This window comes from Belonocnema kinseyi, chromosome 3 (assembly GCF_010883055.1).
Source record: "Belonocnema kinseyi isolate 2016_QV_RU_SX_M_011 chromosome 3, B_treatae_v1, whole genome shotgun sequence".
NCBI classification, from domain to species: domain Eukaryota; kingdom Metazoa; phylum Arthropoda; class Insecta; order Hymenoptera; family Cynipidae; genus Belonocnema; species Belonocnema kinseyi.
Window position 1 is genome coordinate 141,128,258 of NC_046659.1, and position 21,186 is coordinate 141,149,443.

A 21,186-nucleotide genomic window follows, 5' to 3' on the forward strand; every position below is an offset into this window, starting at 1 on the left:
TTTCAAAAATTCAAAAGATTTAGCAAAGATTTCAAAGATTTTAAAAAGATTTTTAATATTTAAAAGATTTCGGAAGATTTCACCCAAAATGTAAAACATTTCAGAATATTTCAATCATTTTAGAAATATTTTAAAGATATGAAATAAATCCACATATATTTTCGAAAAAATCCTAAAAATAAACAATGATTACACAAATATTTTTAAATATTTTAAGAGATTTCACAAATATTTAAAAATATTTAAAGGATTTGGAATATTTCAGACATTTTAAAAGATTTGAGAAAGATTAACAATATTTTGGAAGATTTTAAAACATTTCAAGAATTTTTAGTTATTTCGAAAATCTTCAAAGATTTAAAAATATATCAAAATTTTTCAAAGATTTTAAAATATTTTAAAGATTTAGCAAGTAGTTCAAAGATTTTAAATGATTTCACAAAAAAAAATTTAATTTCTAAGATGGTTTCTGAAATAATTCGATAGATTTCTAAAGATTTAAAAATATTTCACAAACATTTAAAAAGATTTCAAAAAGATTTAATAATATTTTAAGGATTTTTGAATATTTCAGGAATTTTAAAAGATTTCAGAAAGATTTTAAATATTTCGGAAGATTTCTAACGATTTCACAAAGATTTTAAAACATTTCAAGCATTTAAAAAGGTTTTAAAAGATTTAGCAAATATTTGATAAATATTTAAATATAAATATAAATATTTAATTTAAAATGCTTCAGAAATATTTTCAAGATTTTGAAAAAGCTAATAAATATCTTAAAGCTCTCACAGCCCCCTCACATCATTTTCAATCTGCTTTGAAACAGCTACGACCAAAAAAATTCCACTAATTTTTTTTAAATTGCATGACTTTTTCAGGTTTTTCAGAATTTATTCAAAATCACCAACTTTTTAAAATCTTCCAGGTCTTTTGGGAAACCTCTAATTTACACAAAAATATATTTTTTTACAGTGTACAAAGGGGTGTGCAGCCTGGCAACAAGCCCTCGAAACAAGTTGTCAAGCTGTTTGTGTAAGTATTCCTCAATAATCATTCCTTATCAAAAATGATTAATTTTTGAAAATGAAATTGTCTAATTAAATTTTTATCTAAATAATTATATACAAAATATTTAAAATAATATAACATATGATACATGAAACCATCAAAATAGAACGGAACTCAAGAGTTGCTACCACCCAAAGAACTCTACTGCGTTCTAGGATGTCATGACGCCTTAAATCGATACTTTCATCAATTAAAAGGTATGTAACTTCTATCACTACTTTCAATACAAACAAAAAAATTAAAAATTTTCAAATTCCTTAGCGAATCGATCAGTGCTCGCGATTTCAAGTGGTTCCTCATCATACCGATCAAAATGTTTCGTATCGCCAGCATCACTACACTCCGGTTTATAGGATGGTTCCAGAGCCTGATTGTAAATTTGAATCCAGTCAATAGTTTGAAAAAAAGGATGTCTTTTTATATCCATCACACCATTTTTCAAGTTCCCATATCGTCTTGTCAAATCAACTTGCAAAATGTTCTTTAAAATATCTTTTAAATCTTCTCCAAAGTGAACGGCATACTTAAACTTTCCAGATACAATTTTCTCATATATCCTTATTGGTTCGTGAGAATAAAAAGGAGGATAACCAGCACTCATCTCGAAAATTAAAACCCCAAAACTCCACCAGTCGACTGCTTTTCCATAGCCTTTAGACAAAATAATTTCCGGTGCTAAGTATTCAGGAGTGCCACACAACGTCCAGGTTCTCCCATCGATCATTTTACAGAATCCAAAATCAGTGATTTTTAAGTATCCATTAGCGTCGATCAGAATATTTTCTGGTTTCAAATCCCTGTAGATCAAATTGCAGTAGTGCAAATATTCCAAAGCTAGGGCCACTTGTGCTGCGTAGAATCTTACCTGTAGTGATGGTTAATTAAAAAAAATTAATTATTGTTTTCACTGATGAGAGGTAACTAATTCTTTTCAAGTACAGTGAAGCCTCGTCTATTTCAAGGACCGTGAAACGTAAAGATTCCAAAAATTCAAGGCTGGAGGGACCCCCACCTCTACCGGGAGTCGACAGGCTATTTTTGTCAAGCGACGTTCATTAGTTGCTACTTTTTCAACTGCGCATGTACCGAAAAACGCGCTCTTGAGGTCTCTTTTTAATTGGTCGGCCACTGGCGCGGGCGTGACCGTACAGGGACCGTGGTGGGAGGTGACGGAATTATGTGACTTAAAATAGGCGATAATTTATTCAGATACTGGACACCAAATTCAACATTCTAAAATTTGAATATCGGGTACATTTTTGTATCAAATCTTAATGTTTCTTATTAATAAACAAAAAATATAATATTTGACATTTTAACTAAAGTAAGATTTTAATTTTAACTTTTTAAATCTTCAACAACAAAAAAAAATTTTTCAGTAAAATAAAAAAAAACTCATCCAAAACATAGTATTTTCAAGTCAAAACAGATGAATTTTCAACCAAGAAGATTAATTTTATTCTATGAAAGACAAAGTCTCAACAAAACACATACATTTTGAACCAAAGAGTGAAATTTTTAATTAAAAAAAGAAGCGCTTTTTACAAAATAGTTAAATTGTCTATCAAATAATTACATTTTCAACCAAAAAGATATAATTTTAACCAAGAAGATTAATTTTCTACTAAAATAGGCAGGTTCCCAATAAAATACATACATATTTGACCAAATAGTTGCATTTTCAAACAAGAGGACCTTTTTCTCTAAAGAAAAGGTGAATTAACGAATTTTCTTTACAAAATAGATGAATTTTTCAACTAAAAATTTTCGACATAAAAAAGTCAAGTTTCGACGAAAAAGTTCATTTTCAAATAAATAGTTAGGTTTTAAATTTTCAAACATAGTTTTTAATCCCACAATAAGTTTTCAAAAAAATACATCAATTTTCAATTAAAAAGTTGAATTCTTAACCAAGAAGATTATTTTTCTTCCAAAAAGACGAATTATCAACAAAAAAACAGAAAATTTTAACCAAATAGTTGAATTTCTAAAATTAAAATTTCAATTTTTAACCAAAAATGGAATAATTAATTTTTCACACAAAAATATTAATTTTAAAATTAAAAAGAAAATACTCATTTACTAAATAGGTTAATTTTCTGCCACATGGTTGAATTTTCTACCAAATTCTTAAATTTTTAAGAAAAAAATATGAAACGTCTATAAAAGACAGTTGAATTTTCAACGCGAAAATATAAAATTTCAGCCGAAAAAGTTCATTTTCAAAGAAATAGTCAAATTTTGTGTTAAAAAAATTAATTTTTACCTCCAAAAATGTAACCTTCAACAAACTTGTTTAATTTTCAACCAAAGAAATGAATTTTCTACTAAAATGATGAATGTTTAACCAAATAAAAATGAATTTTTAAGAAAGTAATCAGACTTTCAACGAAGGAGTTAAATTGTAAACATAAAAAGAGCATTTTTGAATAAAAAATTTATTAATTCATATTTTAACAAAAAAAAAATTTTAATTTCAAATAAAGCAGAAAACGATTAAACAAAAAAGGACGAATCTACAGAAAAATAGTTAAATCCTCAACCAAAACATCATATTAATTTCCAACCAACCAGATGCATTTTTAACAAAAAAAATTTGATTTTTACACAAAAAGACGAATTTTTAATTAAATGCATACCTTTTCAGGCAAATAGTTGATTTTTCAACCAGAATATTAATTTTATACAAAAGAAGACAAATTTACAACCAAATAGTTGAATTTTTAGTATAAAATTATCATTTTGAAACTAAAAATGGAATAGAATATTTTTCAATAAAAAACAATAAAAATTCAATTGCAAAAGCAAATTTTTTACAAAACAGATAAATTGTATACTAAAAGGTTGAATTATTATTCTGAAAGGATCCTTTTTAACCAAAAATGGAATTTCATCAAGAAATTTATTATATATTCAACAATAAAGATGTTTCATTCAATAAAGAAAACCCTTTTGATCCAAAATGTAGAATTTTCTATAAAGCAGTTGAATTTTTACGCACAAATATGAGTTTATAACAAAAAAGTTAATCTCCAACAAAATCGTTCAATTTTTTAAGCCAGCCGAACATATTTTGTTTAAAAAAGCTCAATTTTCAATCCAAAATTATTAATTTGGAATGAAATGGTTGTGTTTTCAACCAAAATGATTAATTTTCAACAAAAGAAGACCAATTTTTAAGAAAACAAAAAATTAATTTTCAAATAAAAATATAAATTTGTCACTGAAAATAGAATAGTTAAATTTTCATTTAAAAATTCTCAAGAAAAAAAATTTTCATCAAAATAAATTAATTTTCAACTAAAAAAAAAATTTCAATCAAATAATTAAACTTTTAACCAAAAATATTAATTGTCTACTAAGAAGATACGATAAAAATCGTTAATTTCTATATATGTATATATAAATAGATTTTTAGATTGAACCGCAAAGTTTTCGAAAAAATATTGCTGTTAAAAATAAACAAAATAACACCCAGAATCCTTCAAAACATTTTTAAACGGAAAAAATAACCAAAAGTTACTAATTTTCTTTTGAATGCTCAATTCAAATAAATTGAAAAAAAATCATGGTAAATTAAAAAGATTCAAGATAATTTCTAAGAATTCAAATGAATTTTAAAGAATTCTGGATTATGTATTAAGAGTCTAAGCTGAATTCCGAATGAATTTAAATTGATTGAAAAAAATTGTAATCCTGAATTCATCTAAATTCTTTTGTATTCCTGGAAATTCTCATGACTTTCTAAGATTTAACAGGAAATTTTTTGAATTCATGTGAATTTTTATAAATTAAATAATTTTTCTCAATCCATTGCATTTTTTTAATTTCCGCTGAAGTCTTTTGAATTCACATTGAATTTTAGTCATTTCATCAAATTCTTTTAATTTTCTTTGAATGTTTCTAAATTCATTCCAAATTTTGCGATTTTTGAAATATTTGTTATGTGTGCATTCTTTGTTTATTTTTAGCAGCAATTATTTTCCTTTCTCCCCACTTCTCCAACTAACATCCCCCTTCTAATACTTTCTTTCCCAGCCCTCAATTCGCTTCCCCTGCATGCCCTTATTTCTAATAATTTCCTCCACTTCCCCTCACTAAGCCTACTTTCCCTCCACTCATTTCTTTAAATCATCTACTTTTCCACTACTAATTTCCTTCACTCTCAATATCAACCTCATTTTTGCCCTTAACCACCCTACTATCTATTCCCTTATTTCTCCTTACTCCGCATACTTCCCCTTCCCTAACTTCCCCCACTTCCCCGCCTCTTATTTCCCTACACTCTCACTATTTCCCTTATTTCACCTCTACCCTTCTACTATCTCTTCTCTTATTTCTCCTTATTCTACCTTCTCCTCCTGCCCTCACTTCCTCTACTTCCACACCACTCACTTTCCCTACGTCAAAACCACTCACATCTCCTGGTTCCCCAAACCTCATTTCCCTACTCCCCACTCACTTTCACCACTTCTCACCTCTCATTTACTCTCAATCCCCTACTACTTTTTCCCTTATTTCCCCTTACTCTGCCCACTTCCCCCTTCCTCACTTCACCTACTTCCACACACTCACTTTCCCTACTCTCTCACCCCTCATTTCCCCTCCATCCCCTGCTTCTTCTTCCCTTATTTCTACTTGCTTCGCCTAATTCCCCTTCCATCACTTCTCCTCCTTCCACACACTCACTTCCTTACTCTCCTCCTCCCTAAATTCTCAGGACTTCTTCTCTAACTTGCTACAAAAATGTAACTAATAAAAAAAAAAGTAACTAGTTAAGAGGAAATAGTTACTTTCCATTACTACTCACCTGAAACTCGTTAAATTTTCCCACTCTTCGTAAATGTGAAAACATTTCGCCACCCCTGACGAATGGAAGAATCATGTAAAGGTAGGAATTGTCCTTAAAAGAGTATTTCATAAAGATTACGAAGGGAAACTTGAGACACTGCAAAATTGTTTTTTCGTTGAGAGTGTGCTCCACTTGCTTCATTCTGACAATCTTCGCCTTTTCCAGGATTTTCATCGCAAAAAATGTCGTCGTTTTTTTTTGTCTGACGAGCATAACTCTTCCAAATGCTCCAGTACCGAGTGTTCGGAGTCGCTCAAAATGATCGAGTGAGGCTGTTTGGTCTTTTCTTGCCTTCCATCTTTCGAAAAAGGACGATTTTAAGCCTTCCAAAATTTTGCTGTATTCCTTAAAACTTTGTTCTCGGTCATGTGGATTCATTTTTTTTATTTATTTGCAATTGTAAGTTATAGGTTAACTTGAACTAACCATTTTTTGACGGACATATTTCAAGATGTTATTTTGTTTGGAATTTCTGCAGTTTTTTTTAAATTTCTTACAACTTTCAATACATCTTTCAATTTCAATTAAACTTAAAAAAGTTGTAATACTTTATGGTTAATGTTTTGTAGCCAAAGGATTTACGAAAATTATTATCAAGTCACAAAATAAAAAGATTTTTGAAAAATAGTAACTAACGTTTCGGTACTGATAGAGCACACTTAGCAAGGCAAAAAAATAAAAAATGAAATATCGAGCAGGCAGCAACAGCAACGAAATCACGACGATCTCTCCCTCTATAGTGTCAGGGAAGAGATTCGTGGTTTCGTTGCTGTTCCTGCCTGCTCGTATTTTCATTTTTTATGCCTTGCTGTATAAGTGCCCAAACGTTGGTGATTATTTTTTAGAAATGTTTTTTATTGTGATTTGAATATAATAAAAATAAAAAAGACGAAAGAAATAAAAGGACAAGGAAGGAGATTTGGTTGTTTGCCTTTTCATTTTTCTTTCCTCTTTTTTATTTTTGTCCAAAAGAAAAGAATTTTTGTCATTTATGTTTTTAGGCAAAATTTTATCTTTTCTCAGATTACAATAGGAACATTTTATGGCGGTTCTCCAAATTTGGTCGTTTGATTCTTGGTTTTATTTTCAGGAATTCGGCACATTAACTTGATTATTGGACATTGAATAGGATTTTAAATTGAATTTTAACCTCATTTCAATTTCTTAAATTTTAACTGATTGCCGGTGAAAAATTTTACCATAACCTAACATTACTTCAGAAATCGTAATTTTAATTGAAAATACCAATTTTTGATAAAAACACTAACATAACGTAACAAAAATTGTTCAAAATTGTAAATCTTCTTCGAAATTAATGGTTTTTGCTTAAATTATCCGATTTCCAGTCAAAAGCAATAGCCTAACCTTGATATGATTAACAATTGTAAGTCTGTTTTGTAATCTATATCGAAATTTCTGGTGACAACTGCTAGTTTAATATATCAATTTTAAACAAATTTGAAAGCTTCTTTGAAATTTAATGATTTTTTATAAAAATGCCTATTTCCGGTGTAAGGCGCAAAACATAACCTAAAGTTTTAAAAAATAAGAATCTTCTTTAAACTATAATTTTCTCAATAAAAATACCAGCTTGCAACAAAAAAGACTAAGAAAAGCCAAAATTGTTAAAAGCTTGTAAATAGTTTGTTCAAATAACAATTATTTTTATTTGAAAATTCGAATTTTCAATGTGATACGCCAGACATAACCTAAAATTATTGTTGAAAGATTATAAATCTTCTTTGAAATCTAATGTTTCTTAAATATAAATTTTAAGTTCAGACGACAAATTCTAACAAAATCTAAAAAATTTTAAGCCTTTTTATTTGATTATTTTATCATTTGATGTTTAAAAATAGGAATTTCGGGTTAAATTTTTTAATTGCACCAAATAACGTAATGTGTCGACGTATTCCGTCCAAAATCAAAAAAAAAATTATTTTAATTTTTTTAAATATTGAAAAAAAATGTCTTTCATATTTTATATAAAACAGTCTATTTTTTAGAAAATGCCTACAAGTTTTATCAGAATCTGAAAAAAGTGTCGGAAATATGACAATTTAAAGAAAAGTCGGCCTCAAATTTCAAAATGCTGTAGCTCCCAAAATTAAAAATTAAAAAGTTGGGTTTCTGAATTTAATTGATTCCAATACTGATAGGATATTAAAACTAACCCTAAACATTTTACAATTACACTTGAAAATTATTTTTACCACAAGAAAATAAGTAAATCTTATTTTTAGAATAAAATTTCTTATTGAAATTTTAAATCATAAAAAAATCATAGATTGTGGATTCACTCGAGGGAGAGATGATTGCGTAGATTAGTGATAGATCTCTCATAAGATCTAGTTGAAATTATTGGACATAACTTAAATGTTTTTTTTTATGTTTCTTCGCACAACGAGGTCTTAACAATTAACCCTTTTGCGGCACGATGGGAAACCGTATTCCCACCTTTTTTCATAACATTTGTTGCGATTTCAGAGTAGTATTTATTGGATTTTATACAGATTTTTTTCAATTTCATGCACGCAGGATGATAAAAAATTGAAATTTTTTTGCAAAAAGTCTAAATTTTTCAAATAATTTGTTAATACTTATAAACAAAGATGAAAAAAGCCTTTTTTGTTGAAAAAATTCATTATTAAAAAAACTATCCATTATATCCTTATGAAAATGGGTACTTAAGGGTTTTTGGGGTCACTGAATACGAATCTGGACTCAGATTTTGAAAATTCAAAATGGCGGACCCAATATGGCTGCCGAAATTGGGAATATTTTGGATTTTATCTGAAAATTGGTGTACATTGGTTTTTGGGTCAGTGATCACGAATATGAACTCAGATTTTGAAAATTTTAAATGGTGGATCCAAAATGTCGCCCGAAACTTGAAATATTTTTGGATTTTTTTCTGAAAATTGGTATACGGAGATTTTCGGGGTCGTGGATCACGAATCTGGTCAGACTTTGAAAATCCAAAATGACGAATCCAATATGGCAGTCAAAATAATAAAGTTTTCTGGATTTTTTTAAAGTTTTTTTTTAAGTTGGCCTGTGCCAACTTTCAAAAAACAATTAAGAAATATTTTTAATTTTGGCCCGCCATTTTGAATGTTTAAAATCTAAGTTCATATTCGTGATGAGACATACCAAAAACCCTTGAACACCAATTTTCAAAAAAAAATCCAAATTTTGCCCGCCATATTAGATCCGCCATTTTGAATTTTCGAAATCTGAGTTCGGATTCGTCCTTAGCGACTCCAAAAAACCCCTGTGTACCAATTCTTTAAAAAAATCCAAAAATACTCCAAATTTAAGTCGCCATATTGGATCCACCATTTTGAATGTTCTAAATCTGAGTTCCCGTATACCAACTTTCAGAAAAAATAAAAAAATATTCCAAAAGTTAGCCGCCATATTGGACCCGCCATTTTCAATTTTCAAAATCTGATTTCAGATTCGTAATCAGCGACCCCAAAAACCCCTATGTACCAATTTTCATGAAAACTCGTTTCGCTGAAAAATATATGCCGGAAAGGGTTAAGTTAAGTGCAAAGTCATTACGAGAAAGTGCAATTTTATTATGTTTAAAATTGGCTTTTTATAAATGAGGTTAAACTTTATTCGCACAACGAGGTCTTAACATTTACGTTAAGTGCAAAGTCGTTACGAGAAAGGACAACTATATTTTATTTAAATTTGAAGACTGACTTTCTGATTCTCCTCTATAATTTTTTTTAGATCCATTTTATTTTATTAATTCCCCTGAAATTCACTCGCACGAGGTCTTAACATTTAAATTAAGTGCAGTCATTACGAGTTTTATAATTTATATTTATTTTTTATTTTTAGCTGAAATAGGTGTACCAGTAGCACCTGCGCTAGTCGCAGATTCATTAACAGCAACATCTCTCAGGCTTGAATGGAAAGGAATTGATATTGAAAGGCGTGGTGGTGGCATTTCATATTTAGTACAATGGAGATACGAGGAATTGGCTGAAACCTGGCAGTATTGTAGAAATCAATCTTGGGGAGAAGACGATCAAATTTTAGTCGATAATTTACAGCCCTATACGAAATACAGAGTACGTTTCCTACTTTCTTCGTTTGGCCAGTTTCCTTATTTCTACATACTTCTCTCTGAAAACTGCCGCTCCGAATAGTGCCGTTTCTCCTCATTTTCGCTCCATAGTATCCCCCACCATCATGCCTTTATTTCAATCCAGTCTCTCTGAATAGTGCCACTCAAAGAAATGTACAAAAACGAATCGTTTTTATTGAATAAAAATTGAAAACCGACTAGTGGCACTGTTCAGGAAGACCTGTCGCGAATTTGTTAGGGCTTACCCGTGCTAAGAGTGGGGGAAGCTGTGTTACACGAAAAATACTCCCCTACCAGCCCGTTTCCGGCATTATTCAGAGCGCGAACTATAATTTGTATATGAAGACTCGAGAATGACAAATGGTCAGGCTAAATAAGTTATATTTCCTAGGATGAACATAAAAAGTTTTCTACGATAGATTTTTAAATATTAAATTTTGAAAAGGGGACATCTACAATTTATGTGAGGAAAATTTTTACCAAGGGAAATAGTAAATTAGATGGAACTATGAATTTAAAATTTTCTCACTTAAATTTTTTCTAAAAAAAGATCTTCGCTCCGCTGGGAATCGAACCATGGGTCTACCGATTGCCGGTCAAGTGCTTTTACTGCTAAGCTACTAGAGAGATGGAGAGAAGAATCTTTTTTCAGAATCATACACTATCTCCAGCGAGGGGATGTGTTTTAATAAAAGTCAATTTTCTAGTAACTTTTCTCTAGTAGCTTAATGGATCAATTTTTAATTAAAAGAAATAGCTTTTAAGAACAACAAAAAACAAATTCTCGACCGAATAGTTGAATTTTCAATTAAAAAAATTAACCTGTAAAGAAAATAAGGATGGTTAAATCATAGTTGAAAAAATTGATTTGGAGCTAATGAAAAAAGAATTTTAAATAAAGTAGTTAAATTTTCAAACAAAGAAATTAATTTTTAATTAAACAAATTAAACTAAATTTTCAATTAAAAAAGATGAATTAATAACGAAAAATATAATAGTTGATATTTCAACAAAAAATCTTAACTGATCATTTTTTTTAACACAAATGGACTATTTAAATCTTAAATTAAAAAATTAATTTTTTATACTAAGAAATGTATAACAAAAAGAATAATTTTTAAACGAGAAGATCAATTTTTTTAAGTATTATTTTTCGACAAAAATATTAATTATCTACAAAAAATTTTTTTTAATAAAATACATAAATTTTCAACATTATAATTGAATTATGAATTAAAAAGACCCATTTTCAATCAAAAATCGAATAGTTAAATTTTCAGTTAAAAAATTTAATTTTCAAGGAAACTGATGGATTTTCAATCATCAAAAACAAATTAATAAAGAAAAATGTAATAGTTGATATCTCAAAGAAAAAACTTTTATCTGTTCAATTTTGAACCAAAAATGGAATAGTTAACTTTTTAATTTAAAAAATAAATTTCCACACAAAAAAAGTGTCAACAAAAATCATTAAAAAAATTAATTTACAAAGAAACTGATGATTCAACTAAAATAATGACTCTTTAACTCAAATAGTAAATTTTAAACTAAATAGTTGAATTCTCAACCCAAAAATGAATTTTTAGTTAAGAAGATTGATTTCAATCACAAAAGTCGAATTGCCAAGAAAAGACGTGAATTTACAACTAAAATGATGGAATATTCACCTTTAACAGATACAGTTTCAGTTTAAAAAAGTTTATTTGTTAACTAAAAAAAAAACAATTTTTAACAAAATAGTTAAGGTTTCAACTAGAATTGTTAAATTTTCAGTAAAAGGTTAATTTTAAGTCACTTTAAACTTCGTAATTAAATTTTAATTCAAAAAAAGATCAATTCTGAACAAAAAATGTAGTAGTTGACATTTTAACCGAAAAATATTTTCATTTTGAATCAAAAAACAGTTGAATTTAATAAAAAACACGAATTTTCAGCTAAGTACAATTTTTCAGTCAAGAGAGAGAAAAAATTGCAAACGAACTTTAGAATTTTCAACCAAGAAGATTAATTTTTTTACCAAAAAGTAAGAATTGTTAACAAAATACAAGAATTGTCAACTAAAAATGATTAGTTTTTAACAAACAAAAAAATTGAACAAAACAGTTAAATAAGTAATATAAAGCTTTATATAAATAAAGAATCATTGTTATTCAATTTTATATTGCAATTTAAAAGAAAATTAAGCACGCTCTCAAGAAATTGCTGCCTTAAAAAAATCCCTGACATTTCCAGGTTTTTCCTGTTATGTAAAAATTTCTCGACAATTGCAGATTCTCCAGATTTTTAAAATGAAATTAATTGAAGCACAAAAAATACTAATGTAACGTATTGTCTAAGAAATTAGAGAAAGGCGCCAAAAATTAGTGCTCTTACTCTATGCGTCAATAAATAGTACCCTGAAGTCCCGCTTTACCGGATCCCAATATACCGGATAAGGTGGTCCAAGGAGGCGAAAGAGAGGCGCTTTTAAGGTCAGCGTAGTTGCGTAGTTTACGGTTCGGCACTGTAAGAAGCCACAAGCAAGAAGGCAAAAAAGAACGACTTGGATAGTCCCGATTTACCGTGAAGGCCACTGAGAGTACCCCGAAACGCCCAGTAAAGCGGGACTCCAGTGTATCCCAAATTACACGTGATCGTTAAATACAAAATTTCAAAAAATTGATTTCCAGTTGTCATTCTCATGTCTTCATATCAATTCAGTAACATAAAATAAAATTTTAAAATTTTCAGTTCCGAGTAGCTCTTCTTCTAAGATCAACACAGCACAATACAGAACCAATTGTCTCAGCTCCAAGCGTTGTGATATTAACAAAACCTTCCGGTCTTCCAAATTCTGCCCCGGTAATTGTAAGGGCAGCAGCTGTAGACAGTTGTCGTGTGTCTGTTTCCTGGGAACCAGGTCCATTTCCCAATGGACCTCTTTTGTCCTATGTTTTACGACTACAAGGGGCTGCCCACTCCCAGCTTAAGGTATACGCCACGCCAGAACTGAAACTGCTTTACAATTTAAATTGATATTCTTCAATATTTATTAATTTTCGATAATTTTTTGTCCTAAATAATCTTTTCTTTACACTAGACAATGAAATCTTTTCTGTTTTGCATATTTCTGATTCAAGCTTTATTCTGATATCTGTTGACAAAGCCTTTCTTTTCCCTGCTGGAAGTAAGATTGGAAAATATAGAAATCAGAGGATAGGAAAAGATAGAACTATTATCTCTCATTGGATCACTTTGTGTCCCTAAAACGCTGTCTTTCCTTATTCTCAATCTCAATTATTGTATATCTCTTTCTCTATATTTCGTAACCAAGGACCCTTACATTTTTCTTTCCTTTATTCTATCTCTTTAATACACATTTGAATCTTTGTCTATCTCTTTTTCTATCGTCTGCAGTAGAGTAGGCGTATCATTTTCTATATCTCCAAATTCGGGATTCCATTGAAATGTTAGGACGGTTTGCCGGGCCTCTACTTATAGGCTCGAACACCGATTTAACTTGTTGGTTACTTTGACCCAGAGCCATCTAGCGGCAAAATCTTCAGGTTGACGTGGATAGGATGAGATAGGGAAGAGAGGATTGAAAAAAATATATGGAAATTTAGATTAAGAAAAGGATAGACAAAAATGGGCCCGAATTTAGATTAACAGAGATAGAAAAAGATTGAAATGAATGAATAAAGGATAGGATGAGATAATAAGAGGGTATTAAAAAGAATGATGTAAATTTAGACTGACAGAAGAGTAGATTTAAAAAACACGAAAATTTAGAATAACACAGATATAACAAGATTAAAATGTATAGATGAAGGATTGGATGAGTTAAAGAAAAATGCATTAAAAATTTGACGTGAATGTAGGTTGAAAACAGGACAGAAGATGATCGACGTTGATACATGTATGATATGATAAGAAGAGGAGATTGAAAAAAATAGACATAAATTCAGATAGCCTGAGATAGAAAAAGATTGAAATGAATAAATAAAGAATAGCATGAGATAAAAAAAGGGTATTGAAAAATATGGATGTTAATGTAGACTGACAAATAGATAGAAAAAAATGGACATTAACGTATCTGGTATAGGATGAGGTTCAGAAGAATAGATTGCAGAAGATAGACGAGACTTTAGATTAACAGAGATGGAAAAAGATTAACAAAAATAGATGAAGGAGAGGATGAGATAAAGAAGAAGATATTGAAAAAGATAAGAGTTAATTTAGTTTGGAAATGAAACAGAAAATGATAGACGGAAATTTAGATTTAAATGTAGATAGAAAAGGATAAACATTGATAGAATTATGATATGTGATAGGAAAGAGGTTATTGGGAAAGATAAACAGAAACTGAAATTGAAAAATAAATAGAAAAAGATAAACATTGATATAATTATGATCCGATGAGATAGGGAAGAGGATATTGGAAAAGATAGAGGAAAATTTAGATTGACAAAGAGATAGAAAATGATTGACATTAATAGATAACGAATAGAATGAAATAAGGAAAAAGGTAGTAAAAAACCTAGACATGGATTTAAATTTAAAATAATAGAAACAAAGATATACATTTATAAATGTGGGATATGGAGAGATATAAAAGAGGCGATTGAAAAAGATAGAAAAGGGAATTAATAATAACAAACATAGAAAAAAATTGACATGAACGTGAATTTAGGTTGAAAAAGATAGACCCTGATAGATTTAGAATAGGATGGGATAGAGAAGAGAGTATCAACAAAGATGAACTGTAGTTTAGATTCACAGTGATAGAGAAAGATTGAAATGAATAAATAAAGGATAGAATGAGGTAGAGATAAAAAGATTGAAAAAGGTAGACGAGAATTAAGATTAACAGAAATAGAAAAGGATAAACGTTGATAGCTTCATGATACAATGAAATAAGGAACAGGATATTGGAAAAGTTAGACGTGGATTTAAATTGACAAATAGATAGAAAAAGATAGACCTTGATAGACCTAAGATAGGATGAGTTAAAGCAGAGGAGAAAAGATAGACGGAAATTTAAATTGAGAAAGAGATAGAAAAAGGTAAACGTTGATAGATTTGGTATACGATGAGATAGAGAAGAGGGTATCGATTTATATTGAGAAAGGGATAGATAAAGATAAACGGGACTTTGCATTATCACAGATGAAAAAATATTCAAATGCTTAAATAAAGGATACAATAAGATAGAGAAGAGGTTATTGAAAAAAATAGATGTAAATTTAGACTGAAAAAGAGATGAAAAAGGATGGATGTTGATAGATGTAGTATAGAATGGAATAGAGAAGAGAGTATTGAAAATGATAGACGAGAATACAGATGAACAGACGCAGAAAAAGGTTAACATGAATAGATAAAGTATATTATAAGATAAAGACGAAGGTATTGAAAAAATTTAGAAAAAAATAAACGTTCATGGATGTAAGATATGAGGAGATAAGAAAGAGGAGGTTGGAGAAGATAGACATAAACGTTTAGATCAAAAAATAGATAGAAAAAATAGACGTTCATATACGTAGGATAGGATGAAATTAAGAAGAGAAAAAGATAAACGGGAATTAAGATTGACCGAGAGATAAAAAAATATTTGTGTGGATATATGAAGGATAGGATGAGATAGAGAAGAGGGTACTGAAAAAGATAGACGTATGATAGATGTATGATACGATGTGATAAGGAAGAGGATATTGGAAAAGATAAATGTTAATTTATATTAACAAAGAGATAGATAAATATAGATGGAAATTTATATTGAAATCGAGATAGAAAAAAAACTGACCTGGATAGATAAAGTATAGGATGAGAAAGAAAAGATGGTATTAAAAGAGATAGACGAGAAATAAGATTGTCAAAGAGATCAAATAAGATACATTTACTCTTTCCCTTTCTATCATAAAGATTTATAATTATTCAAAAAGATAGAATCTCTATCTTTTTAGTTCTAGCAGGGATTATGCAAACTGGTTCTACAAGATTTTCAAAAGTTTCCCTCTATAGTAAGAGCATGAGAAAGAATCTTTCATTGGGTAAATCTGCTTTTTAATAACCGCATGGCCAACTATTTAAAAATTCTCTAAAATCTTTAAACTAATTCCTCCTTTTACTCTTGTACGAACCAATAGGTCACATGATAACTATGATTCTGGCATGGCGTTCTATTCTAACATCTACTTCGTCAACATAATCAATAATAACATTAATAATAATAATATCTGCAGACTTCGGACTCTTTTCATAAATTCAAAATAGTGACACTGCAATTTTCTGATCATCTCCCACTTTTCAGAAATTTGATTTATTTTGCATAATCCTTTAGTTTCGAAAGAGTTCTGGAGTCCTACGAAAACATAACTTCGGAAAAATCAATCAAACAAAAGCTATAACATTATTAAAATTACACTAAAAATCTGTTATCAAACGTTCCAAAAGTTCTGATAAAAATACATCACTTTCGAACCGAAAATCTAAAAAGCCACAGCGGTTTAAACTCGATTCAGAAATCGTCAAACTCTTAAAATTTTCAAATTCAAAATTTGTGGGTCTCTTCTAACCGCTGTAGTTGTTTTTATTTTTGATTGATCGAAAAGTATCAATAACTTTTTAATTAAATTTGTGCTTTCGTTAAATATTGTTTTCATAAAACTCTAGAACTCTTTTGAAACTGAGGAACTGTTCAAACAAAAATGTTTGAAAACGGGGAATGAATATTTATTTTCAAATTTTTCTTTGTGAAATTTTCCAGTACTATTTCTAAAAAGAGTCAGGAACTTCTGAATTATATTTAATCTATTCAGAACCAAAAGAAATCACTGTTTCCCTTAAATTCCTTGAATTCCTTTGATACACTTTCAAAATTCCTTGAAGTTTTTGGAATCTCTTCGAATCTTGTAAAATTCCCGAACATCTTTCAAATTTCAAATTTTTGAAAATTTAATAAATCTTTGAAATAGTAGCATCGTTAAAAAAGTGTCAATAGTGGCGTGAGTCCGAGGTCTGTATCTGTTAACACGGGATATTCATGATTTTTTCTTAATCCCTTAATGTAAGAATCTTCCATTTTTTATTTAGGACATTCCAATATCCGAAAACACTGATCACTACATGTTTCAAAATCTGGAACCTAATAGAAACTACTCAGTGAGCGTGACGATGAGGAATGCAGAAGGGGAGGGCCCACCTGCTCTGATTTACATTTCCACATCACCTGAACCTGCTGGTAATTTGAATTCGCTAATGATGCATGTACACACAAGATGGGAATACAAATTTCGAGACTGTATTCCTATCACAATAGATCCTAATAGTATTGAAGAATCAACAGATGGTTAAACTTCTATATTCCTAGTTCAAATTCCAGTAAAGGATATGCAACAGCCCATCCTCATTCTTGGGGGTGAGCACGCAGTAATGAAACAGGGTTCCGACATGCTGGATGAACCAAGTATAATTTACGAGACTGAAAGCGTTATCCGAGGAGTGGCCATTCATGTAGCTTCCGCTCAACTCTTCGTATCAGATTCAATGGGCTACGTATACCGCACCTCGATTTTGACACCATCTGAACCCGAAGTTGTGTTAAATCCGAGCCAAGCCAATTTTAAACCACTGAGCTTATCAGTTGACTGGCTGAATTTGCATCTCTATGTTCTGGGTGAAGTCAAACATGCAACGACAGTTTGGCAAATAGCCAGGTGCAGTTTGGATGGTAAAGGACTGACGGTTGCGATGGCTGGGTTTTTGACGAGACCTTCTCACATTGAGGTTGATCCCTACAATGGATACTTATTCTGGGTCACACGAGGTGGCCTTTATAGACTAGATTTAGCTGATATCAGCAACGGAGTCAAACATGAGGTGCAACCATTCCTGATTCTAGAAGATGCAAATTTAGGAGCGTTTACTGTAGACCATACGAACTTCAGACTACTTGTGCCTCACCATACTCAAAATACAGTCAAATCTGTATCTCTCGATGGAAAGGAAGTCATTGATCTTAGAGCAAATACGCAGCAACCTAGATTTAAGAGCGTGGTTTCTTTGGCCATGGCGAATGGCTTGTTTTATTGGACCAATGGGGAAGATGTTCTGACTGAAGGTTATCATTCCGGACAGAATAGATACTTCCATAATGCTTTTCCGAGGTGAGAATTTCAAGGATCTGATAGATTTCTGAAACCTAGATCATAATTTTCTATTCTTGATGATCTGTTTTTGATTTTATTTGAAATTGTTCCTGCAGATATGTTAAAGCGTACATCAGTGTTAATATTCTGATGGATGCGAGTCAGCCAGTTCCTGTTCCTGTGAATCCTCCTACTGGTGTCCAAGCAGTTTTGGGATCGGAAAGAGCAAAGGTGTCCTGGCAAGTTCCTCATTTGTTAGGTGGTCAGGGAAAAGGTGCCTGGCAAAATTGGACTTACGAATTGGAAATCAGGGATGATTCGACTGGGGAAACAATTCGTCAGAAAGATATTTCTGGATCGACTCACACTGTTTACGAATTAGGAGAAAAATCCGATTATTCAATTAAAGCTGCTGCCTACACAAGTGCTGGGAGAGGACCCTGGTCTACGGAATTTAAAGGACGAACTCTAAGGTAACGCCAGGAATCACAGTCCAAAATTCTCTCAAGAAAAGTGAAATCGGATGACTTTTCAGACAATTAGAGGAATTATGAGGGAATTAATTTGTTTAAATAAAATTAACGTAGATACCATATTCCTAAGGTTTAAAACAAAAATATATTGCGTTTTCAACAAAATAGTTGAATTTTCAAACCGAAATGGTAAGATTTTAAAAAACTAGATGAATTTTCTGCCGAAAAGACGAATTTTCAACCAAATAGTTAAATTTTTAAATAAAAAAGATCAGTTTTCTACAGAAAATCGAATTATTTAATTTTCAGTTAATACAGTTAAATTTCAAACATAAGAAACAAGTTTTCAACAAAATTGTTATATTTTTAACTAAAGAGATATATCATCTTTAAAAAAAATTTAACAAGGAAGATTAATTTTCTGCCAAAAAAGACAACATTTCAAAAAATAGAAGGATTTTTATTTTAAAAATACCAAATTTCTATTAAATATGAAATGATTACATTCGCAGTTAAAACAATAAATTCCAAACAAATTTTTAAGCAAGAAGTTGACGTTTCAACAAAAATTAATGAGTTTTTAAGGAAAAATGTTAAACTTGATATTTCAACCAAAAATTATTTTAATTTGAAACAAAAAGTAGGTAAATCTAACCAAAAAGACCAGATTTTAACGTAGTTGTTGAATTCTTAACCAAAACACATTAATTTTCAAATATAAAGTTGCAATTTTAGCCCAAAAAAATTTCCAACAAATAAATATTTTTTAATCTACAAATAAGCACAAATTTTCAATCAAACTGTGAAATTTTTAAGCAAAGAGATGAATCCGCAACCAAAACAAATTAATTTATGTCAAAGTAGATCAACTTTCAAAGAAATAGTGAATTTTTAACAAAAATTTATAAATTCTCAAAAAATATAAATATATAAAACTTTATATTTCAACCAAAAACGATTTTAATATTTAATAAAAAAAACATTTGAATTTAACAAAACAAGACAAATTTTGAACAAAATTGTTGAATCCTTAACCAAACAAAATCATTTATTAACACTCATTTTTTCACCAAATTATTAAATTAAAAAAAAAGAATTATAAATAAAATAATTAGATTTTCAATTAAATAGATTCATTTTTAGCCAAAGAGATGAATTTTCTCCAAAAATAATAATTTTCAAATAAGAAGATTAATTTTCTAATAAGAGAACTAAAAAATTAATTTTGTACAAAGCCCATGCATATTTAACCCAATTTATGAATTTCTAACAAAAAAGTTGAATTTTCAACTAAAGAATATCAATTTTTAATTTAAAAAAAAATTTAATCTATAAATAAATAGAAAATTTCAACCAAATTCTTGAATTTTCAGCCAAAAATGCGCAGATTCTATATATCATTTAAATATTCAACAAAGCAGTTAATTTTCCACAAACTAGTTAAATTTTGAATTAAAAAGAGAAAACTTCAACTAAAAAAATTAATTTTTGTCAAAGTAGTTGAACTTTCAAACAAAAATGGTTTTGACTTAAAATGAAAAACATTTGAATTTAACTAAAAAAGTCAAATTCTTAAAAAAATTGTTTAATGTGTAAAAAACAAATTATCTGTTAACATACATTTTTTTATCCAAATTGTTAAACTTTTAACTCAGAAAGAAGAATTTTCCAAAAAAATAATATTAGTTTCCAACCAAGGAGATTGGTTTTTTTAATAAAAAAGTGAAAGTTTATACAAAATACTTGCATTTTCAACAAAATAGTAGAATTTTTAACTGAAAAAAAAACTTTTAACCAGAAATAGAACAATTTAATTTTTAGTTTGAAAAACGAATTTTTAATTTTTAACCAAAGAGATTATTCTTCAACTAAAAATGAATTTTTTAACAAAATCCATACATATTTAACCCAATGTATGAATTTTCAACTAAAAATATCGAATTTCAACCAAAAATAGAATGACATCATTAGAAATAATTAATTTTTAACACAAAAAAACGCTATTTCAACAGAAAAGTTGAATTTTCAACCAAAAATGGAAATATGAAATTACCACTAGAAACAATTAATTTAACAACAAAAAACGCATTTTCAACAAAAAAAAAAAACAAATTTTCAACCTAAGTGATGAATTTTCAAAAAGTAATACAACTAATAGCCAGATAGTTTAATTCAAGAAAACAAAATTAATTCTCGACAAAAAAATGTAATAGTTAATATTGCAACTAAATTTGTTATTATTTTTAATAAAGGACAATTGAATTTAACTAAAAATGAAGAATTTTTAACAAAATAGTTGAATACTTTTCCAAAACCGAATAATTTTCAACAAAACAATTGTATTCTTAACCTAAATTGATGAATTTTCCAATAAAAAGATAAGTTTGCAACTAAGAAAGATTTTTCAATCAAGAAAGAAACAAACAATTTAAAAATGTTTAAATATTTAAATTTTAAACCAAACAGTTATTAATTATATCATTAAATCGTTAGAATTCTATGAAATGCCTTAAAAATTTAAAAATCAATTTAAAATTCCTTGGAATTTTTTAAATGTCGTAA

General features: G+C 29.1%; 2 protein-coding genes across 2 annotated transcripts in view; one reads left to right on the forward strand and one right to left on the reverse strand.

Annotated features, from left to right (window-relative positions):
• Positions 1-21,186, forward strand: part of LOC117170044 (proto-oncogene tyrosine-protein kinase ROS) — a 126,035-nt gene that overhangs the window by 70,927 nt on the left and 33,922 nt on the right. The window contains exons 3-9 of the mRNA XM_033356562.1: positions 973-1,032; positions 1,175-1,265; positions 9,776-10,008; positions 12,756-12,995; positions 17,097-17,244; positions 17,386-18,169; positions 18,268-18,624. Of these exons, the coding sequence (XP_033212453.1) occupies positions 973-1,032; positions 1,175-1,265; positions 9,776-10,008; positions 12,756-12,995; positions 17,097-17,244; positions 17,386-18,169; positions 18,268-18,624 (1,913 nt within the window). The remainder of the gene's footprint in view (positions 1-972; positions 1,033-1,174; positions 1,266-9,775; positions 10,009-12,755; positions 12,996-17,096; positions 17,245-17,385; positions 18,170-18,267; positions 18,625-21,186) is intronic.
• Positions 1,090-6,332, reverse strand: LOC117169105 (cAMP-dependent protein kinase catalytic subunit 1-like). Its single transcript, XM_033355250.1, has 2 exons — positions 5,879-6,332; positions 1,090-1,933 (listed from the first exon to the last, which is right to left on the reverse strand). The coding sequence occupies exons 1-2, from the start codon at positions 6,296-6,298 to the stop codon at positions 1,307-1,309; spliced, it is 1,047 nt and encodes a 348-aa protein (XP_033211141.1). The 5' UTR covers positions 6,299-6,332; the 3' UTR covers positions 1,090-1,306.

Coding starts and splice junctions, on each gene's coding strand:
- LOC117169105 (XM_033355250.1), bottom strand. CDS start 6,298: ATGAATCCACATGACCGAGAACAAAGTTTTAAGGAATACAGCAAAATT. Junction 1,934..5,878: donor GAAAATTTAACGAGTTTCAG/GTGAGTAGTAAT, acceptor CCATCACTACAG/GTAAGATTCTACGCAGCACA.